The sequence below is a fragment of the Apus apus genome, chromosome 1, assembly GCF_020740795.1.
Source record: "Apus apus isolate bApuApu2 chromosome 1, bApuApu2.pri.cur, whole genome shotgun sequence".
Taxonomy (NCBI): domain Eukaryota; kingdom Metazoa; phylum Chordata; class Aves; order Apodiformes; family Apodidae; genus Apus; species Apus apus.
Genome location: NC_067282.1, coordinates 97,900,058 through 97,924,870, shown reverse-complemented (window position 1 = coordinate 97,924,870; position 24,813 = coordinate 97,900,058). Strand labels below are relative to the sequence as shown.

Genomic DNA, 24,813 nt, shown 5'->3' with positions numbered 1-24,813 from the left:
GGCACTGGCACCCGTTCGCAGACAGGCAGCGCTGGGTAACCGGGGCAAAGCTGCTGGTTTGGAAAGCGGATGCCAGCCAAGGTCCTGCCCCGGGAGAGGTGGGGGGGATGCCGCTCCCTACCGGGGCATCACACCCAGCCAGCCTCGGTGGCTCCGGAGCCGCAGCGCCCTGAGGAGCTCGGCGAGCAGCCTCAGGTGGCAAACAGGAGCCGAAACACGACCGACCGTGGGCCGGAACACGGCAGCCGCTGATGCAGCGCTGGCAGCCGCACCCGCGCCGTTGCTTCAGCCGCTCCCGAGCTCCGCCGACCCGAACGCGGCCCCGCCGTCCCCCCGGCCGCGCCACGGCCGGCGCAAGGCTTCAGGCTTCAGGCCCGGGCCCCGCACCCCTCAGAGCCGGCGTCCCGCCCCGCCCCGCCGCGGGGCTCGGCTGGCTCCCGGGAGCCGGCCGCGGCCCGGCCCGGCCCCGCACCCACCGGCGGCCGCCGCGCGGCCCGCGCCTCCCTCCTTCCCGGCGGCCCCGCGCGCTCCCGCCTCCCCGCCGCAAGCCAACGGCCGCGCCGCGCGCACGCGAGCGCGCCGCGTGACGCCTCCCCGCCCACCGCCGCCGCTCGGCACTAACCGCCTCTCTCTCGCGCCAATCCTTCCGCGCTCGGGCCTCCCGTGCTCTCCCCGCGCGCCACCTCCCCGCCCCATCCCTCCCCCCCCCCCCCGCCGCCCTCCCCATCCCGCACATCGCCCGCAGCCACCCGCACAACCCTTGCCCCCCGCCGCGCCCCCGCCCCTGCCCGCCCGCCCGGACAGGGGACTACTTTTTTTTCTCCCCGCCCCCCCCCCCCCCAGCCGGGCGTGCCCGGCGCAGGTGGCAGCGGCAGCGCCGCGGCGGAGCGCGCGCGGCAGCGATGGCGGCAGCGCCGCCGAGGCGGCCCTAGCGCCCGCGCGAGGGGGAGGGGAGCCGGAGCGCGAGCGAGGCGTCCGGCGGGGGGAGGAGGGGGGGGCGGGGGCGGCTCGCGCCCGCGCGCGGGGGAGAGGGAGGGGAAAGGCGGGGGGAAGGGAGGGGAGGGGAGGGGAGGGGGGGGCGGCTGGTGGCGGTTGGCGGTGGGGGAGGGGCGGCGCTGACAGGGCGATGCCGAGCCGGGCCCGGCCCGCGCCCGCCGCCGCCGCCTGAGCCCTCCCAGCCCTGCCGGGGCAGCCGCGGCCGCCGCCAGCAGCCGTCGTGCCCAGCGAGCGAGAGAGCGAGCGGGCGGGCGGGCGGCAGCTCCTCCCGGGCCGGCGCCGCCATGGCTGAGCCCACGGCCTCGTCCAACTCCGGCGGCGTGTCCCTGCCGCTCATTGAATCAGGTAAAACCGCCGGGGCGGCCGCGGGCCGGGGCGAGAGCTCCCGCCGGTGCCGCCGCCGCTCCCTGCCGCCATCTTCCTGGCCGGGATTATGAATTAGTCACCCCGGGGGCTCCCCCCCCCCCCCCCGCCCCAGCAAAGCCCCGGACTCATCCCCCGTCTCTCTTCGTGTCTCTCGCAGAGCTCTACTTCCTCATCGCTCGGTTCCTGACCACCGGGCCCTGCAGGCGAGCGCTGAAGGTGAGTCCGGGGGTGCCGCGCTCACCTGGGCGCGCCGGCTGGCACCCCGCTGCCGTTCGCTGCCGCCGAGAGGGTTGATTGAAGGGGAGGTGTGAGCAGCCGGTCCCCGCGGTTCCCCCCTCCCCGTTTGCGGCAGCTGCCGCTTTAGAAGCTGAGGGCTTGCTCGTCCCTGACTCTGTATTTTTACCTTCTTCTCTGCAGGTGCTGGTGCAGGAGCTGGAGCAGCACCAGGTCTGTGTGTAGTCTCCGGTCAAATCATCTCTCTTGCTGTAGTCGAAAGTTTACAAGTCATTCAAGTTTCTTCCACTCTACTATCTCCACATTTTCCCCTCGACACACATTGTTTTGGATGTGATCTATCCTTCCTTCCCCTTTAACCATTCAAGTTTTCTTTTTTTTTTCTTTTTTCCCTCCATTTAGTTGCTTCCTAAAAGGTTGGATTGGCAAGGAAATGAGCATTATAGAAGTTACGAAGAATTGGTGAGACTTCTTCTTATTTAATTGGGATGCTAACATTGATGTTAGACGCTTTAAGTTTAAAAGAAGGGCCAAAGTTTTACCTTCCAGTTTCGTTCCTGCTCTCTTAAGACATTGGAGTTGCTTTGGAAAAGGCCTTCAATTTCTTTACATTAGACTAACAAAAACACAACTGGTGTTTTAAATGCAGGATATTGTTTACATAGGAGAGGTGGAGCTTGGCGGTGTTCATTGGTACATGCCACTGCCTACATATAGGGGAGAACCAATCTGCAGCAAGGTTTCATTTCAGAGTTTCAGGAGCAAGTTTGTTAAGCGTGTTTTGATTTGACGGTATTTATTTTCCGCTTGGTTTCCTTCATCAGTCCCCTTCAACAGATTAGGAAATGAAATCGCTGTTCAGAAATCAAGCGTTGGCAGTTCTGGTGTCTATGAGTATGATCTTTATCGCTGGTTACTCAGTGGTGATAGCTTTGTTTCTAAATACTGGAAAAAATAGGAGTGACTTCTCAACAGCATGTACTTTATGCCTCCCACGGCTGATGTTGTTTGCTTAAATGTTTTAACTTGCATCCGTTTCAGAGAGAAAAGCTGTCTTTCTCTTGATATTTTAGTGCTGCTTAAATGACAAAATATATTTGGCGGTTGAGTCTGGTGAAGTGGTGGCCTGCTGGTGCCTGCCCAGTGTGGGTTTGTGCTGCTTTATTGATGTTGATCTTGCTTTCTTTAAAGACGTGTTTATACTTGAGGTTTTTCCCCGCTAAGATTCAGGCATTTCAGGTTAATTGGCTTATCCTTTATCCATCAGGTATTGCATTGTTATAGTTAAATCCCCTTGTCTCGCTTGTGTAAGGCTTGGAAGATCTCAGAATCGTATTTGCATAGAGAGGGAATGAAAATTTTGTTTAAAACATTTTATTAATTATTTCACTGCTGCTTAAAATGATAAATTGGATTCCATTTCTTCCGTTTGTCAATGAGGTCAGTTGAGCAAATGAAGTTTTAAATTAACGGTTTAAGTCTCTAAAAAGCCAAGTTTTGTTGAACAGGAATAGTTTCAAGCTCTGATTTGAAACATTAAAGTAGTAGTAAGTTTGCAAAGGATTGTTTGGGTTTTGTTTGTTGGTTGGCTGGGTTGGTTTTTTTGACCCCAGTTTTTTTGGCAAAAAATGGTGGTGGATTTTAGTATAGGGCTGTTGGGGTTTTTTAAAAAATGTTTACTATATGTATACAGTTGTCAGATTAGTTCTTTACTGTGTGCTGCTTGTACCTCTTTCTCCTACACAATTTACATCTCTACACAGGGTAATAGTATTTCAGAATATCCAAATTCATCTTCTGAAGGTTTTAGTTTCTGCTTTTGAGGGGCTTTGCAAACCTTTTTTCTCCCACTGGTCTTGCTCTGGATTTGCAGAGACCCCAGACAGATGCTGTCATGTGATACAATTACGCTTTTACTCTTTGTTCATCACAGAATTGGAGTGAGACTTTAAAATAACTGTTCCTTCCAAAATCTGAATAAAACTCCCTAGAAAAGGAAATTAATTGCAAGGGTTTGTATTCATGCTTCTATCAGGGATTACATTTGAAGTGTGTACTTCCTGATGATGGCATGCAAGCAAAATGGTTTATAATGTTTGGCATAAGCCATTAGACCCTGAGCTTTCTGTCCTGAATGTCATGGCTGGTAGTGCTCTATACCAATTCAAGAGGGGAAAAATAGTAAAGAAATTATAAAAATGCATTTTGTAATACAAAATAAAATTCTCATTATCAGCCTTAAGCGTCTGATGAGCTGATTGGCTTGGATATATATATATATTTAGCTGTGTGGTGATGTTAACTATTTTACTGCTATTTTCACCCCTCTGCACCCTGAAGAATACAACCTATACCCTTACAAGCTTTATACATTATTTGGATTTTTATTACTAAAACAAGTACTAAGTTGTGGCTTAAATGCTACATTTTCAATACTTAGTGTATATTTGGGAAACTTTTTCTTGAGCAAATCTTAACGATAGCACGTTATATTTTTATTCTCACTGTTCTGATGACAAGATCAGCCTTGTCAGGGCTTTCCTCATCTTGAGTCAGTAGGCTAAGGGAATAGCATCATGAGCACAAGCTAGTTCTGCCTGTGTTCTGAGCTACATGGGCAAGAGGCCACATACTTGTGTTGGTGTGGCCCTCTGCCTCTCCTGGATGTACTGGCTGGTAATAGTCTGGCTGCTGAAGTAGCAGAGTGGTTTCTGGGTCTAACTGGTTTTGACGTGGCCAGATCAGAGAGAGGAGTAAGCATGGGACTGCTTGTGCCTGCTGATTCAGACCTCCCTAGTTTTTTAAAATTATTATTCTTAGGGTTTGGTTTATTCATATCTCTGTAAACTCTACTTTGCATACTTCTGCATTATTGTGACTGATTTTTATAGTTGGAGAAGTTTTTTTTTCATTGAACTCGCAGAAAGAATAGAGAAAAAAAGAAAAAAAACTCCACACATCTGTTTTTGACTGAGACATCTGAGTGTGTGTGGGGGTGTAGGTTTTAGGCTGTTAGATGTAGATAGTATGAGAGCCTTCCTGAATGGATGGGATGGCTGTTTTGATCCTTTTGGTTTAAGGAAGTAGGACAATCTTATGAAGTACTGGTTCTTCAAGGAAACTATTTCCAGAGAGATTGTACACAAGCCTGCTAGTTTGCAGCTTACTGAACAAGTACTGTGTGACTTAAGTACTTGTTGCATAAATTCTTGTGCTGGATTACAAGAAAATTCTCCATGATCTTTAGTTATGAGGGTTTGAATTCTGTTTCTTATTCTTAATAAAAATAATTGTGTGAAGACACTCATTGTAGGGTGCCACACAAAAGGGTACCATATGTGTGAATGTTGCAGGCTTTCAGTAGTAAAAGTGATGTGCAGCAAGTAATTTTACTGCAGTCATTTTTATTATGGCTTTCCTGTTTTTGGAGAGCTGAATTTAATGGATTGCAGTTTAACAGAATTGACCTTGTGTTTAAGTTGAACTTCAGAATATTTAAGCAATGCTTAGTATACCTGTGAATACTGATACTTTTAGCTCCATCTGTTCTGGATGTACCATATGTATTTTTAAAATTTAAATTTCTGTCAGGTGCTGTCCAACAAACATGTGTCTCCAGACCATTTGTTACAAATATGCAAACGTATTGGCCCTATACTGGATAAGGAGATACCACCCAGCATTTCAAGAGTGAATTCCTTACTTGGTGCAGGAAGACAGTCATTGTTACGTACAGCAAAAGGTATGGGTTTTTTATTCTTTGAAATGGGTATGATGCATTCTCATAAGTATGTAGTGAAGACTTTTGGAATACTTAAAAGTGGTGAACTTTAACTAATATTGGCCCCCGCTTCTTCTATAGTGAGTTTAATGAAGAAAAACATCAGTCATCTGTGTATTAATGGTAGAACGGTATATTGTTTGTTGTGAAGAGGAGTTTGTATGTTGGCATCACATGATTTATTTTTACTCTGGGTGCTGAGGCTGCTGAATGTGGCCAGTTTTCTGTGTTACTGCAATGTAGAGAATCATTAGGACACAGGTGTTACTCCTCTAACATCTGCCAACACTCCCAGTAGTATATCGGCCCATGCTGGTTTTGAATACAGTAGCGGTTTTTCTCTGTTCAGTGCAAATGTGAAACAGTAACACCGGTTTTCTGAAAGGTTTCTTGGTTCATGCAAATGGCATCATAATTAGTACTTGTGAATTCTATGCATAGGCAGGCAGAAAGTCCTTGCCCTTAACTGAAAGGGAGTTGTTGGCAATGCATAAGCAGATACTTTATTTGAGTAGATCTTTGCTTTAGATTTATCTCTTCAAATGTTTCTGGGACAGGGGTGTTCATATGTTTTTCTATGAGGTTCTGTTGGGTAGCTAGATGGTATGATGTGCAACTGGTTTATGGGATACTATTGCATTTTCAGTTGTCTGTCTTAATTGCTTTAAAGGATGCACACCAAATGGCACTGACTATTCAGTCCTGAAAATCAGAATTAGGATTATTTCAGCACGAGTGTGTCAAAATTACTGTCAGTGTGGGGATATTTTTAAGAAATGCAGAATTGTCAGGTTGGAAAGGACCTTTTGAGATAATCTAGTTAAAGAATTTAATAATAGCTAATTAATACATATTTTTATTATTGATTAATAAGTATTAATGAAAATTTAAAAAATAATTAGTTGTTTTAACTGAGAATGAGTAGGAAAAATTCAGTTGAAAGTTAGTTTTGTGTTAAGTGAACTGCAGAGACATCACCATTTAGGAGTAAGTTCCAAGTTTGGTGATTGGTTGTGGTGTTTGTTTTTTTTTTTTCCTCTGTTACTGTATTAAATGTACTTTTCTCTCCTCGTGAAAGCTTTGGGGCATTTGGTGTTCCTATTTTTTCAGTTGTTTCCACACTGTTTGGTATCACAGGTGCGTTCTTTACCGTGTGTTGGAACTGCAGCTCTCTTGATGTTTTTAACATGCACTTAGGACTAACCTCAGTTAGTTTTAAAGATTGCAGGAACACTGTTTGGAAGGGTTCTGCATTTGCTGCTCTTCATAGAGGAAGACCACCTGAAATTCCTGTTAACTATGGCGCGCCACCAAACCTTGGTAAGCTCTTTTCTCATTACTGTTGCTGTCAGCATACAATGCTTATCTTGATGCTGGCCTTGCTATGATGCTGAAAATTGCACCTTAGAACTGGATCTGGAGGCTTATCTGGAGAACTTTTGTATGACTTCACTGGAGTTATGTATTGGGTACAAAGGTCTGCTCCCAGCACTAGACAGACACTAGCCTCTAGATGATCTTTTTCTTTTATAAAGCCCCTATATGAAGTGGATGAACCTGCAGAAAATGCAAATCATTCTCCTACTGATAGAAGGACTCTTATTATTTGAGGTATATATAGAAAGCCACAGGAAAATAAAGATAACAATTAGCTTTTTTATTTGGAGACTGAAGTTTTGATTGGAATTGAGCAATTTTAAAATACTGTCTTAATAATAAAAAATGCAAATACAAAAAAACCCTGAATTTATGAATTCTGAAAGTCACCTCTAGTAAGTCCTTAAATAATATATTAATGGAAGTTAAATAACATCATGTTTTAGAATAGACCCATTTTAAACATCAGTATGTTCATTCTTTTATTTCTTTGCATTGTAGTGGAAGTGCATCGAGCGAAACAATTAACTGGATATGCAAAGTTCAGTACTTCATTTCCAGGATGTATGTATCAGCATGTCAAGATGCACAGACGGATTCTTGGCCATCTTTCTTCTGTATACTGTGTTGCGTTCGATAGGACTGGACATAGAATATTTACTGTGAGTTGATGAAATAGATCCATATTTGAATATAGTTCTACACAGATGCAAAGAAAAGAACTTTGAAATGCATATTATGCTAAAACTTCTAGAGATGGATATTGGTAGTATTAAAATCTAGCTGTTTATCTCCATCGCTATACCTAAGTAGAACAATTTAATGAAATTAAAAATTGAAGCGTTTAAGAAATTGTGCTTAACATCTGATCTGGTGTTGACCTTGAAGTAGAAGCTTTATTCAGTGGTGTAGTTCAATGTTAAGCATGTTTCATGTTCTCTATGAAGTGGCAGAGGAGAGATTGCTTTTACAGAACAGTACTTTCCTTGACTGTTACATAAGGTATCCCCTCAAACTTATTCCAGACTTTTTGCATTATATGGTGCAGTTTGTGGTGATTGCAGTGTAATCCTGAATGATAAGTGAATATTCTTGTTTTTCTTTAATGTTGGTCATATGACTTTCATTCAGCTTAAGTAGCATACATAGTTTTAAATAAAAGTGTAATTTACCAACCTGTGGAAAAACATAGTTAGGTTCCTTAAAGGAAATCTTAAACTTCTATCCTGAATGTCTTGGAAAATCCTTGCTGAGTGTAATAAACACTTCTTTCTAGGGCTCAGATGACTGTTTGGTAAAGATTTGGTCAACTCATAATGGCAGATTATTGGCCACATTACGAGGACATTCAGCAGAGATTTCTGATATGGCTGTCAATTATGAAAACACTATGATTGCAGCTGGAAGCTGTGATAAAATGATCCGAGTGTGGTGTCTGAGAACTTGTGCACCAGTTGCAGTCCTCCATGGACACACAGGGTCCATTACCTCATTACAGGTAGGTTTGTGGGGTTTTTTTAAAGTGTTTCTGCTTGTAGAATAATGTAGATAATACATAATAATAATGTAGATTGGTTGTGAGAAGCAGCCAGTCCACAAAACTCCAAGCTGAGTTTCACTTGACAGCGTGGTGTGGAAAGTTTGAAGGTGTTCTGATAGTAGAAAACAAGAAATAATATGGGGGGAAAAAAAATGCTGTTTCACCTGATTTAAAAAGTTGTAAGTCTGCTTTAGTAATAGGATCTGGATTGATGTGACACCCCAAGATTAGCTAGCTGTCACATTGATAAGAAATATCAAGTTTGCTTGGTCACTTACTGAAGCTAAGAAACGTAGTTACGTGAATGCCCCTTGCCAATAGAGCCTTCTATTTTTGTGTTATAACTTCTCAAGAAGGAAGATTACTACCTTACCTTCTGTTTGTGGAGAAAAGTGCTTTGTGGTTGCTGTTACTAGGTTAAGAAATAACTTTAGTGTCCATCTTAATTTTTCATGTCCAAGTGCAAGGAACTGATGTTCTGTTTGTCTCTTTGTTGATGTTCTGTCTATGTAGGCTAGCATGTACATGAATGGCAAATAACTTTCTCTGTGCCCATCAATGTGGTTTTCACATGATTAAAATTATTCTGTGTGTCTGCCTGTGGGGATATGAACGTCTGTACATTTAAATATTTGTGTAAAAAATTAGTCTAAACCACAGGACAAATCGGCTTTTTTTTTTAAGAAAGTTCCTTTCCTCTCTGAAATTCATGAGTATTTAATTGAAGATAATGACAGGAATCCTTCACTCAAAAAAAGATCACTGTCTGTAATTACTAAGGGGTTGGAATCAAAGAGAATTTGTGGGAAACATCATGTCATCCTACTGTCTGTTACTGGTGACCTGATAGCCTGGTTTATGTGGGGGGTGTTCTGATTCAATATGTGGTCCCAACTTCTGTGAAATAGGTGTTTGACTTAATCTCAGAATAGAAGTTATTTCAAAAGTGTTCATTGTAGTATGTTGCGTATTTAAATTTGAAGGCATTGTGATACTTCGTGTTCTTGGTAGTCCTTTGTATTTGGTCTTGTTCTGTAATTTTGTAATTTCTTACTTAGCAGATAAACTAGTAGCTCATTGTCCAGATTTGTTGTGTTTTCCAATGAGACAAACAGGCTTATGTTGAGGGATAAAGAGTGGCTACCTGCCAGCTTATGATGTTAAGTACAAAAATAATTTAGCAGTTTTCTCAAAAATTCTGCCTCCCAGACTGATATTCATATTTGCAGAGTTGCTGTGGCATTTGTTGCTCTTTTTTTTCTTGTTTTTTTAACAGCGAAGCATTTACTGATAGTGTTTCTTTTATTGTAGTATGTTGGATTATTGTTTTTTTGTTAAGTGTTCTTAATAATACTGTAATTGTAATATGTACAATTTATATGGCCATTTTTAATGGTAGTAAATTGCAGTACTTGATAAGCAATTTAATCAACCCGTGTAACTTGCATTCTGTAAAGTATTATGAAAGGTAGCTCTGTGCATAGCAGTAAACCCATGTCTTAAAGAAAGTGTGTGTGTGAGGGCTGCCTATAAATGTGTGGTACCAGATTACACGTACTCAGATGAACTCACAACTGATGCTCTGCTTAATTACAGAATTTTAAAAAGCCTGTCTAGTGGAACTTCCTTCCATTTTGTTCTTTCAGTCTACTCTGCTCATCATTGCATTAATTGACAGCATTTTTAGTGTATGATTTTGAGTAGTTAAGACTTGAAAAACAAAGCAGTGAATGAATTGATTTTATGTAAGTCAATAAATGAAACATAGACTACAAACTTATTTTCAAGTATAGATGTTATTTTGTAAACATTAAAAATTACAGTTATCAGCAACTGCTTTGCAGTTGCAGTTGAAAAATCCAAAGTAAATCAAGGTTTACAGTAACTTTTTTAGAAGTTCATAAACAACTTTTAAATGCCTCTTCTTGTATGTCTTTTTTGTCTTCAGTTTAGTCCAATGGTGAAGGGCTCCATGAGATATATGGTCTCTACTGGTGCAGATGGAACTGTGTGCTTTTGGCAATGGGATACAGATTCCATGAAATTCAAGTATGTAAGCGGGTTGCTGATTAATGCTGTGCTATGCTTGATTAAAATAAGTTGAGTATTTTAACCAGCTAAAAAAAAAATGATTTTTTGGTGATTATAAAAATGTTCTGGAAATAATCTTATGTAAATATTTTGAAGCACCATCACTAGCTATATCTTTTACAAATTAAGTTATTCTATTGCCTGGGGACGTCAGCTGGGAAATACACTAACTTTGTATTACACTAAAAGTACAAATGTAGGACAACTATAATTGCTGCAAACATCAATATGTTGGAAAAGCATAACAAAGCTTTTTGTTTGTATTGAGTTTTCAATAGTTGTGTTGTTTTAGGATGTCTATTACATCCCTAGTATGTTCAGGGTAGTTTTAAGTGTTCTATATGTTGATCTGTTGATCTGTTAAAAAAAAAAACGCCAGAAAGAGAAAGATCTTGGATGATCAATCTGTATCTACCATTGTGCCATATAATGGTAGTTGGTATAAAATGAACCACTTTACATTGGAGCACCTATTTAAAAACAAACTAACCAATAAAACAAACCACAAACCAAAAGATAAAAACAGAGCAGTCATTTAGAAAGCGGAAGATTATTTTGCTATTTAATCAAAGGTGTAGTTGTATCTGAAGAATCTTTTCAGGCTGTAAGTTATAGAAAGAGAGTGTGTAAACTAGATCATTAATTATTCTCCTCAAATTAGGAGAACAGGACTTTGAGATGGAAGCATTGCTTAAATTAGTTTAAGCATTGGAAGGTCTCAAGGCAGCATTAGATTTTGAATCTCTACTATATATCATATAAACATGAAAAATACTGTGATACCGATGGTCACAACATTTCCTTTGATAAATAGAAAACACTTCAACAGAAAAGTCATAGAACAATGAGTAGAAGAAACCTATAAAGCTTGAAAGTAGCACATTTTGGTGGATTTCTCCTTACTGTAGTTCTTAGTAGCTACTTCCTGTGAGATTATGGCTATGTCAGTTGGAACACTGTATATGATTTGTAGAACTGGAAACATTCTTTTAAATGAGTCTTTTAAATCACCATGTGCAGAGTGTTGCGAAACTTTTATTTCTGTAAAATTTTATGATTTTGCACAGCATTCTGCAATAATGGTATTGCTAGACTTCATGTACTGTTGGTGGTTTGTAATGTGCAGGCAAGAGTTGGGTATATCGTGGGTATGTTATGGAGCGGGTAAATCATACTGAAGGATGAGAATAAACATTCTTAAGCATGTTGTGTTACCCTTGCTAGGTAATAGGATCTTGCAGGAAAAGTCATAAGCTGTGTGGGCTTCAAATATCATTTCTGTATTTGTGTACAGTAATTTCAAAAAGTAAACCTTACAGCTCATCCTCCTACACAAGATCTACAGATGTTATTTATGAAGTACCTTTTATGTAGATGTTTGAAGAAACATACCTTTATGTTTTGAAATGTTGATGAAAGCCAGGTGTTGTGTGGCATGTCCTGTTTCAAGCATCTTTTCTTTTTAAGCAATCGGCCAGTGAAATTCACAGAGAAGCCTAGACCAGGGGTTCAGATGCTTTGTTCTTCATTCAGTGTAGGTAAGTCATGTGTAGATTGAGTTCATTATTGTGATTTCACTTCTTTGTAAGTAATTGGTATAATACTCTGCTCGTGACAGCTTTAAAATATTTGAAAACAGCGCTATGTAGTAAGTTATAAGTAGTGTATATGTTTATTGTTAGCCCATGACATAAATGTGACACTTGCCTTAGCTAACGCTGAAAAACTCTGTTGAACTAAGTAATTTTCCTTTTGACATTGGTGATGCTACAGAAGGAAGAGTCACCTGATGCTTGTTTACTTTTTATGCATCATTTGCTGAATTTTAATTTTGATTTAATTCCTTAGTATAATGTCAGAGATTTGCAAAATCAGTTCTCTTTAAGGTATCACAGTCAACAGCAGCAGTGGAAATGGTTACTGCTAATAGGAGGAGGTCTGGATTCTGTGCCAGTTACATGCAGGAAGTCATAAAGATCCCTTCTTTTTTAAGAATCCACAAATATATCTAAAAATGTGCTTCATTGATGGCTTGTGTTCTTCTTTCTAATCATGTGCGTTACTGGTGAGAAGCCTTACTTGTACCAGACAGCATGAGTATTTGAAGAAACTTGGGATTTTCAGAAATAAAACAGAAATTGAAGTGTAGCTTGTTAATGTTGTCAGGATATGGCCCTGGGTTGTGTTTGGGGCTTTTTGAGGGTGTTTTTGTTTGGGGTTTTTTGACAGCACTTAAAGGCACCAAGAGGCAGATGTTACTATTGCTGCCACCGCAGCTGAATAGTGGTATACTCATACTGGTTTACTTACCCTTGTGACCAATTTTGAAGCCATTCACATACTACAAATGAGACCTATGCTACAGTGAAAGAGTCATCTAGATAATTCTGATGGTGGCTATTCATATTCCACATAATTGAAGACTTCTGTGCTTAATTAGTAGTGTTAGATATTTGAACATTCCCCTAGTTATGTATTTATTTTTTGTAGCACTGAGTACGACCATGTATTTTTACTATGTCTGAGAGAACTTTTATCGGGCAACAGGGCAGTCTACTTCCACATCTGTATGTCAGTGGAAGAACGCAGAAAATGTGACACTCTTAATATTATTATTTTTTTTAAACTAGGCATCTTAAGAAATGTTGGTTATCTGCATTTATTTCTTATACAGTAGGTTAATGCTTGATTTATTTTTTTTTTTTTACAGGTGGTATGTTTTTAGCAACTGGCAGCACTGACCATGTAATCAGGATGTATTTTTTTGGCTCTGAAACACCTGAGAAAATAGCTGAATTGGAAAGTCATGCTGTAAGTAAGATTGTTAAATCCAAGTAATTTCAAGCAGTATTGAAGTTGCACATTAATGGTGTTAGTAGGTTTGTAGCAGTGTCCTTTTATTGAGTATTTTTAGAGCTTTTGCACAATTTCAGCCTATCATCTCAATGTAACTTGACCAGTTTAAAGGCTGGAATGTATCAAAATAATACTTAGAATCGTTTCAATTGGACATATATTATATGTTTTCATCTCATTCAAGTATGCCTAGCCACCTGCATATTACATGGTGTATACAGCAAGGAGATAACTTGAGTAATCAAATCCACATTCTCAGCCTATTTACCATTTGATGCCTTGTTTTGTGTTAAATCTTTACATGGGCTTAAGCTTCCTGAATTTTGCTTCTGATGACTTCTGTTCATGCACAACCAAGCTACTTTATACTCCCTGCATAACAAGTCAGCTTGCTGGTTTACTGTTGTTTCCCCATGTGCTTAATGTAATGTGTGCTGTCTGTCTACTTGCTCTCTTGATGTAACTGATACCTGTCAGGAAAAGAACTTCTTAGATAAAATGCTCTCTGTGTACGTTAGTCTAATGATCTCTGTTTTGTAAGGAATCTGAGAGAAACTTGGCTTATCTTTGTATGCTGAAGATTGAGTCTTTTTTTTTTTTTTAGCACTTGATGCACAAAGAATCTGTAGATGTAGTTGAGCCCTCAAAGTTCTTTCAAAGGCAGTTCTTAAAAATACTCTTTAATTGTTTGCCTTTGTAAGTTTTCTGTAATAACTTAATCTGACTCAAACCATTTATGTTACAGTGATAAGGTTTGATCAATACATGTTTTGCATGTAGGGGAGACTTTTAGCTCTGAAGATAAACTGATCTGAGTGTGCTATCTACTTTTCCTGTGATTTTCTTGTGATTAAATTTAATAAATGTATGTTTCTTTAAAGACTGGGTAAGTAGGAGCAGGAACAACAGATTCCTCTAGATTGTAGTTGGCTTAGGGTAGTGGAAATATATGTTCAAGTAGGAGTTAATTGACTGCCATATTATTAATGGACAGTTACTTAATCTGTCAGTCCTTCATATTGAATTGGGACATTTTGTTTTAAAATTTCCGTTTTAAATGCATTAACAGTGAATTCTAATAATTATTTGTTGGACTTGGTTCATCTTACAGTTAAAACTGTTAGTAATTATACAATATGCAGGTTTTTCACTGTTTCATGTTTTACTAAGCTCAGATTTGTCAAAACCATATTTCCTATTTAAAATTAGAATTTCTAACAAACTATACCTTTTCTTACAGGACAAAGTTGATAGCATTCAGTTTTCCAACAATGGTGATAGGTACGTTGAAGATTTTCAAATGTGAACAAACACTAGATTATTTTGGCATTAAGGATGTATTCTTTTTCTCACCTGGAGGCTTCCAGTAAGAAAATTCTACTTATTTGGAACTCAGAAAGGAAATTGAAACGAATCAATGAGAGCATAGTTAAGTTTCAGCTCTCCCTCAGCTTTCTATTAATTTTTGTTAGGCACTGCCTGTGGACTGGCTGGGTTTTTATTTACCTGGAGGAATGTTTTTAACATGCCTGATATATTTGTAGTTTCATAAACCTCCTCTTCCTCATTCTTTTTCTTTCAGTTTCAGGAAGGATTGGATCAGAATAAGGAATGGAAAAACATAATGGAAATAATAAAAAATAAGTTTTAATAATTTTCTTTTTTTCTAGCCTGCTATTACTTTTTAAAGGAAATTGATTTAACAGAATTTTACAGTTGACTGGGGGAGGGAACATTGTGTAAATTCCATTTGTAAAACTTCATCCATACTTCCAGGACAGAATGGAGTAAAAATTGATCTCTGTTTGGCTTGTAATTCAAGAAGATCTGGATTTTAGCCTTCAGGGTAGAGTGAGATCTGCAACCATAAGTTGCAGATTTGTGTTATGTTGTGTGTGTGTCTTCTAGAAGGCCAGATAACTGTAACTAAGAATGCTAGTAATCTACATTCAATTTGGAAGTTGTAATTGTCTTCCTTTTGAATGTGTTTTTTTTGCCATTATACTTGTCTTTCGGGTTGTCATGTTGCACTGGACTATCCGTACTGCCTGCCTGGATTAGTTTTTCAAGGCGGTACCAAAAAAACCAGGCAAAACTTCTGTTGTTTTTTTTTTCTTGGTAATGCTTTCTTATGGAAGACATTTAAGATTTATAATTATTATTATTAAAATTAATCATAGCAAATTAGAGCACAGTAATGATACACTTGGTTGCAGTATTTTTCTGTAGGAGTTAATGTCAACTGTTTAGCTCAGAGTTGTGGAGGAGATTATCTTTGGGTGTCTTACAGTGTTTCAGTTCCTCTCTTGAGGAATTTTCAATTTGCTGCATTCATAGTTTAGCAGTTCATGAAATGCAAACCTGAGCTGCTGCGGTTTACACCTTGGTATCTTAAAGTAGACCACTGGTGGCCTTCTCCTTATGCATAGTTGGGGGTGGGAACATCTCAAGTTTGGCTGTGCTGATCTACTGCTGCCCCCACGTTAGGATCTGGAACACTATAGTTTCAGAATGGATTATTTTAAATACTTGGTTAAAGTATTGTAATTGAGGAGTTGAGGATGAAGATGTGAACTGAGCTTAACTTTGGGGCTTAATTCTTGTTCTTACATTGTAACATTTTAAATTGTGATGTTGTAACGTTTTAAATTGTGATCTTGTGTAACTCTGAATCTACCTTAAAACAAATTATTTTGATTTTATTGATTATTTTATTAACTATGTTTTAAAACTTCTTAAAGGTTCATAAGTGGCAGTAGAGATGGAACAGCTAGAATCTGGCGTTTTGAACAAGCAGAATGGAGGAGTATTTTGTTGGATATGTCCGATAGATTGCCAGGGTAGGTGAAGTGTTTTTTCTGCTGTGTTAAGTCAGAAAGTTTGAAAAACTTATCAAGCACACTTACTTACAGTCAAAACAGAGCAAGCCTTAGCAATCCTATGATCAAGTGGTATGGTCTTTATGTGAATGAAATGAGTTTTCTCATGATTGCTAATTTTTAGTCTTCTTGAATAAATGCATCAAGATTTATATAGCTTTCAAATGTATGCTGTGACAATCACATTTTCTTTATTAAGGAAAAAAAATTTAACAGGAAGTGCCATAGATCTTCTCAATCTGGATTTCAGTCAGACAGCTAATGTGTCACAGGAGAAACAATTTTAGTTTAGTTAAAATAAGGTGAGATGATAACCTCTTTACAGGAGAAGTCATGACAGGTAATGGGTAGGTTTCATCAAGGTCTGATCTTGCTGATTATTTTAATGTATTATTTTGTACTTTTATATGTTGATAGCACACAGTTTGAATAGGGTCGTTACAGATGAAGATAGGTATATTATATGGCACCCGATAGAAATGAAGGGTGGACAATGTACAGTAGCACAGAATGCTAAGTTAATTTTTTTGTGGACACTAAGCAGAAATTAATTTGTAGGTGATTAAATAAAGGGGAGAAAAAAACACAAAAAACAAACCTTGAGTATACTAGTTGATTGGAGGCTAATTGCAAACTCTTCTTATGAAGCAGTCCTTAAAAAAATGTTATTTTACTTAGAAATGAGGAAAAAATAATATTTGAGATTTGATGGTGGCATCTTCCTGGGTTAATGTGTGCAATTGTAGTTGTGTATAACTGTTTTCGTACGAGAGGCTACTCTTTGACTTGGAATAGATAATACTGCGTGAAGGCGTGTTTTGAAGAAGGCTTGTCCCTTCAGTTGACCGAGATGCTCACAAGGGAGTGTTGCAGTATCTTATACATGTATTTTTGGGGAGAGAAACATCAATAGATTGAGGTTAATACAAAATATTATCTTTATGTTGGGATCAGAAAAAAAGGCTTAATTAATGTAGAGGTTATCTTCTGAAACAGTTGGAAAGCTCTTGACTGAAGAGTCAGATTTTTTGAAGGAATTATGTTAGGAGTATAATTGTAGAAGAGACAAGTCTCCATGAGAGAGGAAAGCCGTTTTGCCTTGCATCTCAAATAGAAGAGGTTATCATGTCCTATGATATAAGTATACTAGGCATTCAGATTTACTTTTTGTTGATTGCTCCAAAAAGAATGAGATTTATGAACTGAAGTTTCAAAACAAATTTAATTCTTAGCTTCCTTTCCCTTGTCTGCTTATTAACATGGGAAAAAGGTTATTTTTCTGTGTTTTGAGATTGAAATGGGCTAAATAAAAATATCTCACTCCTATTCAACTCATTAAAATAGAGATGCATGCTCAGAAGAAGACAAATTTATGAAGCCTAAAGTCACCATGATAGCTTGGAATCAAAACGATAACTATGTTGTTACGGCTGTGAATAATCATCTGCTCAAAGTTTGGAATTCCTATACAGGGCAATTGCTTCATGACTTGGTGGTATGTAATTTTCCTTTCTTCTTGAAGTAGATGGATTTCCTAGTATTGCAATGATGTGTGCATGCTGGGTTCATGATTAGATCTGATTTGTCTTAAAAGGTCTTTATGAATGGTAAAGCAAGTGTAGTGTTTCTTGCATTTTTTTTAACCAAAACTAGCTGCTTCCTCCTGCATTTGAACAATTATTTCCCTAGCTGCTGTATTGAACTGTCCTTTGGAATAAATAAAAGTTTATGTGCAGTAATATACTTGCCCATTGCATAGTCCACTGTCCTGTGGCAGAAGCTCCATATTTCTAGAGCTCTTGCTTGAATCTAGAGAATTACTGAGTTTAGAATTCTAAAGTCTTTCTGGCTGCCTGAATTTTTGCCCTACTGATGTGCCGCAAGTAGGAGTCCAGGTGGATACACTGTGGAATTTGTAAAAGTCCATGTATTTCTGAAGGCAGCTTGTAGGGGACTAATTTTCCGAAAGTCTGAGTCTCAGGAACGGATAGTGCAGTGCTTTAGTCTCTACTATAAATATCCTAGTAATGTGGATTTGTCTTCTTGTTTGCAAGTGATGTGCAATTTTAAATTCTAGGGGCATGCGGATGAAGTATTTGTCTTGGAGACCCATCCTTTTGATTCCAGGATAATGCTGTCTGCGGGTCATGATGGCAACATCTTTATATGGGACGTTACCAAAGGCACAAAAACAAAGCATTATTTTAATATGGTAAGACCTTTTTTATACTCCATTTTTTCTTAACACATAGCAGTGTGTTCACATACTAGTTTCAGAAATTGTCACCAACATGCACACCCTCTGTACCTTTTGGGAAAAAAAACCCAACAAAACAAAACCAAAACACCAAAAAATGAACAACCAAAACCCCACCTAAAAAACCAAACCAGCAAAAGTTGGGAGTTTGTTTTTCTCTAGAGCTTTTACCTTTGAGTTTCTAGGTTATAGTAACAGTAGATGCAAAGTGATTGGGAGCCAGTTTTGACAGTTCAATGTGGCAGAAAAGGAAGGCCAGTATTGCCTCCCTTGTCTGCTCCTAGCTGCCTGCTTCCATTATCTATCTTGAATCAGGTGCCTCTCACTGGACTTTACACTAAGCTGAGTCAGTTCACTGATCTTCTGCAAAAGTATTTGCTGCTTCTTTCCGCTGCTACTTTCTTGTAAGGCTTCCAAATCTAATTTGGTCAGGGACATCTTGATAAGATTTTGAGACATGGAAGTCTACTTATGAATAGGCACTGGAATAGGTTGCCCAGGGAGGCTGTGGAAGGCCCCTTCCTGGAGGTGTTTAAGGCGCCAGGTTGGATGAGGCCTTGTGCAACCTGATCTAGTGTGAGGTGTCCCTTCTAGTAGCAGGGAGGTTGTAATGAGTTGATTTTTAAGGTGCCTTCCAACCATAACTATTGTACATGTGGAGGAGCAGACCTTGACTTTACTTTCATGACAGTCAGCGTCTGAGCTCTTCAGACTTCACCTGTTGTGAGGTGTTGTGAATAGTAGACACCAGGGCTTTTTCACTTTTTTAGTACTAAAGATCTTCTTGCTCCTCATTTGTAATTGCTGTTTTCCTTAATAGAGGTGACTTGCCATCTACAAAGACTGAAAGGTCCTCTTTTAGACCATTTTGAGAGTACTATGGACAAATATTTGTATTCTAAGCTGTCATAAAATTGATAATATTGTTACCATGAGTGTTAGTGGATCGGTGTGGTTCTTAACAGCTCCCGTGACATTTGTGCCAGCTGACAGCTCATGATTAGCACTTTAAAATAGGTTATATTCTGAGACTGAAGTTACTATCCAATGTTCATATTAAATTTTAATTTTTTTTTTCTGGCTACAGGTAATAGCAAAGTAATTTATTTATTTTTTCTTTAGCTTTAAGATCCCCTGTGCTTTTCCTGAAAGTGGTTTAACAAAATCAGTATATATTGGATGTGATTTATTTTTAAGCAGTGTACTAACAGCTAAAAAGCCTCAATAAGCTTTTTTTTTTTTTTTTCTTTTTTCTTAACAGTAAGTTAAGAAAACTTACTGCGTCTTTTAAAACTGTATGATTTGGGACTTAAATTCACATGTCAAGGAGAAAAGAAATAAACGGAAGTAACATTATTATTCATGCTTTAATTGAGGTATTTAAGAGGTGCATGGCTACTCTTGGTAGAGCAATTACTTCTTGTTTCATTATTGTTTGCTCAAAAAAATGTTGGTCAAATAGTCTTGGGTTTCTTTCCTTCAATCTAGATTGAAGGCCAAGGACATGGTGCTGTTTTTGACTGTAAGTTTTCACCGGATGGGCAGCATTTTGCATGTACAGATTCTCATGGGCACCTTTTGATATTTGGTTTTGGCTGTAGCAGGCCTTATGAAAAGGTAAGTTCTGCTTTTTACTAGAACTGTTTATTCAAGCTTCTAACTGAAATTAGTTCAGCTACATTGATTCCTTTAGAACATCAGATGTAAAAAAATTTTTGTGGGGGTATGGGATCTGAATGTAACGGTTGCCTTGATGTCTGAGAGTTCTTGTTTGCATAAGGTCCTGGCAATAGCAGAAACAACCACTGTGATAGGTTTTCTTGGGAGTCACTCCCAAGAACTTTTCTGGAATACATTTTCATCTTCCACTCAGCTAATTTGCATGTTAATTGTTTGACCGTACAATTATTTTTATTTCTTATTTCTAAAAGTAGTATAATGTTTAAAGATTGGAATGTATCACAGAGTTTATTGAACTGCTACCTAATTAACAAAGAAGCAGACTGTGTGTATGTTAAGAACAATCTGCTGTTTTATTTAAAATACTGTAACTTGTAGTTCTTTAGGCCTTTCCTTATTCAAACCCAAATTCACAGTAGTAGTTTGATTAAAATAAGCAAAAGTAAATATTCATCCAACACTCTGAATTTTAAAATGTTAGAAAAATAGGCCTGTAATTAATATTTTGGTTTTTTCTTATCAGCCTGTTTCTGTTTTGTTTTGATAAATACATGTGTTTCTGTTTGTTTGTTTTGTTTTTTTGTTGTGGGTTTGTTTTTGTTTGTTCTTTTTAAATAGCTCTAAAAAGTGCAGTTCTGGCCTATGCTTTTCTTCACTTTCAGTTTTTTGAAAGTTGCAGTAGTAATTCCATGTTTATAACTTTACAGAATTATTATATTTTGTTGCTCTACATTCTTAGCTGAAATTTAAACTTTCTCTTCATCTTGCTCATCATTGCTTGCAAAAAAGATTCTGACTGTGATCTGCTACCCTGTAACTTTTCCTTCAGCCGCATTAGGTTTCAGAAAACATTACTGGTGGACTTGCATGATAAAGAAAGAACTTTACTTTCAGAGCTTATGCTTCATACAATTATTTCCTTGCATGGAAACCAAGGAAACTTCTCTTAATTGTGTAGAAAAAAAAAAAACCAACAGAATGAGACATAAAATATTTTTTACTTTAAATGTAAAGCAGTGTTTCTGCTTTAAGTTGCTTCATACAAAAATCAGAGTAGTGGAATATCCATACAGGTTAATTGTAGCTGTGCATAACTCTTTATATTGGGAACTTGCCCTTTCTTTTATTTTTAAGGAGATTTTTAAGTATTATAGTGTCACTACTTCTTCTCTGTTCTTTAGTTGTTTTTTTTTCCAAATTGATAATATAATAACTCAATTTCTTTCTAGATTCCTGATCAGATGTTCTTCCACACTGATTACCGGCCACTTATTCGAGACTCTAACAATTACGTCCTAGATGAGCAGACTCAACAGGCTCCTCATCTCATGCCCCCTCCCTTCTTAGTAGATGTGGATGGAAACCCTCATCCAACAAAATATCAAAGATTGGTGCCAGGAAGAGAGAATTGTGCAGATGAACATTTGATTCCTCAACTTGGATATGTTGCAACAAGTAAGAACGCTGTCACTGAAGACCAGCAGTTAAGAGTTACTGTAGTGATTCTGAATGGGAGCAGAGTAGTTAAGACATATGTGATTTAGAAAAACCCTTGTTTTCTCACATGCTGACTACCATGTATTTATGTTCACTGAAGATGCTGAAAGGTCCTACAGGGAATACAATTTTCAGCAAGCAAAAAAAAAAATTAGTTGCTCAAAAGGATCTCTTAATTTTTTTTTTTTGCAGGCACTAACATGCACAAACTGTCTTTAATTTCTAGATTCCATAAATGTCTTATTTGCAATAAGCAATTGGTAGCGTTACAAGAATGGTTTTCTTTGGTTGTAGAACCTCTCACTGTGATGTGAACAATGAAATTAAATAATTGGCTACAGTAATTTAGTTAACCCATTAATTTTATTTGTATTACACTTGCAAGGTGATGGAGAAGTGGTTGAACAAGTTATAGGCCAACAGACAATTGACCAGGATGAACAAGGCTTGGAGCCAAGCATTCTCGATGGCATGATTAGACAGTTACAACTACAACAAGATCAAAGAATTGGAGCTGATCAAGAATCTGCTTCAAGTGGCCCACAAAATGGGGAAGGAACACCTAGAAGAGGTTAGTACTTGCTGATTAAGTCTTAGGTAATTGTTCTATCTCAATTTTTATTCCAGTATGTGAAATATTGCAAAAAAACTTTAATGTTGTTTTGAGGACTAAGATTCCCTTAACAGGGTGATACCTGGATAAGATATTTTTATTAATTAAAACACTGCTACTCCTGTGATTAAATTACAAAACAGAGACTTTCACTTTTTCTTTTAAAGAACATAAATTGTATTTTTTGTAGAGTGCTATGAATTTAATAATATTTGCAGAGTACTCAAATAACAAAGTACTAATTTTGTACATTGTAGTAAGAAGAAACAGAGTTACAATTCTGTATTATCTGGAAAAAATATTTTTATTTGTATATTTTAGCTTTTAGAAGACCAAGTTTAGACATCCAGTCTCCTCCCAATATTGGTCTGCGACGTAGTGGACAAGTTGAAGGTGTGCGACAGATGCATCAAAACGCTCCACGAAGTCAGATGGCTACTGAGCGAGACCTTCAGGCTTGGAGACGAAGAGTTGTTGTACCAGAAATACCACCAAGCTTACTCAGGTCTGTAGACAGCTTACTGGCCTGCAGATATTACTAGAGAGAACAGATCAAGTTGTTTTTTCTAAATCTCGTGCTATTAGACCTAAGCTAAAATAGACACATGGTAAAACTTAAATAGTTCAGTGTTACAGTCAACCCTGCTTAAAACTTCTGATTGTAAAGTTCATTCAGCTAAAAAAAAGTTTACTAGTTTAATAGAGAATGATTCTTCCACATGTAAATACTTCTGCTCATCTTAAAGGACAGTTAGATTTTCTAGATTCTTGCTTTTTGTAAATAAAGGAATATAGAATTTAACTCTACATAAGAGTTTACAGAGATTATGATTCTTTGAGGTATTATGGGGGTGATGTGTTATGACCAGAAGCAGCCTTGAGCACTTGAAATCCTAAACCAGTTAGCTAGTTTCAAAAGTACTGTCAGTATGCATCTGTGAAAAGGAGAATTAATATCAGTGGCTAATTATTTTTAATGGTATAGCTGCATTTACTACTACATATCTGAAGTTTTAAAAAGGCTTTCCTGGTTTTGAGAGCTAGAATGATAGCAAAGGAAAAAATGAGGATTAAAAGTGGGCTTGAAAAATTTTGTTATATTCTGATATTTGCAAGTAAGACTTCCATAATATGCATCTTTTTAAATCTGGAAATGAGAAGACTTATTTTATAAGTGTTTAAGTAATAGCATCTAAAATCAATAAGGTAATGGAATTAGGTGTTAGGGTTTTCCAGATAGATCCTTTAAAGGGAATGTATTTAACTTTTTAGCATTGTCAAAACAGATGTAGAATTAATTTTCATTACTTTCTTGTAGGAAGCAGGAAGAGTATCAAATAGCAAAAGGGGAAGAAGAGAGAGATCTTTATGCAACAGAGAAGAAAAAGTCATTCGAGTCATTGGAAAAGGTATGCAACAGCTCCTAAGAAAATGGGCATTCTGCACCCAGATACAAATAATGGTTTAAAAAATGAAGGTAGACATTTCTGAAGGCATGGTCTTCAAAGATTTCTGCTGATTCAGCTTCCACTTATTGCAGAACAAGGTTTGATTTATTTTTATGAATACCTGGAATTCTTTTTTCTTTCAGTCAAGCCTCCTTCCATCTAAGGTATTTGGCAGTAATTTTGAAAGGCAGGCTTGATTTTCAGGCTTTTCTGGCTTTACTGCAGTAGAAGTTTCAAAGACAGTTGTTCAGGTTCCTGCTAAAGCATGGAGGTGCAAGTGAGAATGTTCAAGGTCTTACACCTGAAGAGTTAGAGGCTAAATTGCTCTTACCTTGTAATTTTATTTTAGATTACAATGTTTTGTGTATGGGGTAACTTTTTCAGACTTGCCCCATTTTTAAAGATTTTTTCATTATTATTTTTTTGAAGCAATCAGTAAGAAGGAAAAATGGCTTATTTTACTGCTTTTAATACTGCTTTATTTTAAAGAGTAATTCCCTAGACAATCACTAAATACTAAATTTGGAACAGCAAATTTAAAACTATTTGCTTACAGGAAATACAATGAAGAGAAGTTTTGATGTGATTATGCTGTGATGTGATTGAGGCAGTTTTTACATTCAGCACGGTGTTTAGCTGCTCTTTCATGCCCACAAACACTTGCCACGTGTGTGTTTATATAACCTCTTTTTTTCACTTCTTGTATAAAACAGAGTGACTCTGAGTCTTCATTAATACAATCAAAGCGTAGACTGCATAGGCGCAAATATGCCAGTTACCGAACTCGGAATAACATTGAACAACTGGATTCTTCTGATGAGGAAAGAGAGAACTGCTTTGGCTTGATAGAGCAGGTGAGTTCTCTTCAGAGTTCTGAGTTTTGAACTTGATTTCCTCAAAAAGTGAAGTTTCATGTAAAAGTGCCTTTTCTTTCTTAAAACAAACAAGCAAGCAAAAGGAAAACCCTCTTTTACCAGGGAAGTGTTTCTGTCAGCATCATTATTGTTAACACTTCTCAAACCTAGTTATCTGGTGCTTTAGTAGTGGCAAACATTCCTGTCATTTTAAAAATGACATAGTTCAACTGTTTTTACTGAGAATCTTCTAAACCAAATCCACAGGCCAAGGCAAAAAGATGGTGTACAGTGCTAAGGTTGGTTTAAGGTGAACTTCGGATTTTAGATGTGTTTTGCTCTTT

At 38.4% G+C, this 24,813-nt stretch overlaps 1 protein-coding gene across 2 annotated transcripts in view; it reads left to right on the top strand.

Annotated features, from left to right (window-relative positions):
- Positions 1-1,094: 1,094 nt before the first annotated feature.
- Positions 1,095-24,813, top strand: part of BRWD1 (bromodomain and WD repeat domain containing 1) — a 56,555-nt gene continuing 32,836 nt past the window's right edge. For both annotated transcript variants that reach the window (XM_051614961.1, XM_051614952.1), the window contains exons 1-21: positions 1,095-1,341; positions 1,520-1,578; positions 1,780-1,809; positions 1,999-2,058; positions 5,188-5,338; positions 6,599-6,697; positions 7,256-7,416; positions 8,031-8,252; positions 10,243-10,343; positions 11,853-11,923; positions 13,096-13,196; positions 14,482-14,522; positions 15,983-16,081; positions 17,465-17,615; positions 18,198-18,332; positions 19,866-19,994; positions 21,287-21,512; positions 21,940-22,125; positions 22,489-22,672; positions 23,486-23,576; positions 24,329-24,469. In XM_051614961.1, the coding sequence (XP_051470921.1) occupies positions 1,281-1,341; positions 1,520-1,578; positions 1,780-1,809; positions 1,999-2,058; positions 5,188-5,338; positions 6,599-6,697; positions 7,256-7,416; positions 8,031-8,252; positions 10,243-10,343; positions 11,853-11,923; positions 13,096-13,196; positions 14,482-14,522; positions 15,983-16,081; positions 17,465-17,615; positions 18,198-18,332; positions 19,866-19,994; positions 21,287-21,512; positions 21,940-22,125; positions 22,489-22,672; positions 23,486-23,576; positions 24,329-24,469 (2,499 nt within the window). In that variant the 5' untranslated portion in view covers positions 1,095-1,280. The remainder of the gene's footprint in view (positions 1,342-1,519; positions 1,579-1,779; positions 1,810-1,998; positions 2,059-5,187; positions 5,339-6,598; positions 6,698-7,255; positions 7,417-8,030; positions 8,253-10,242; positions 10,344-11,852; positions 11,924-13,095; positions 13,197-14,481; positions 14,523-15,982; positions 16,082-17,464; positions 17,616-18,197; positions 18,333-19,865; positions 19,995-21,286; positions 21,513-21,939; positions 22,126-22,488; positions 22,673-23,485; positions 23,577-24,328; positions 24,470-24,813) is intronic.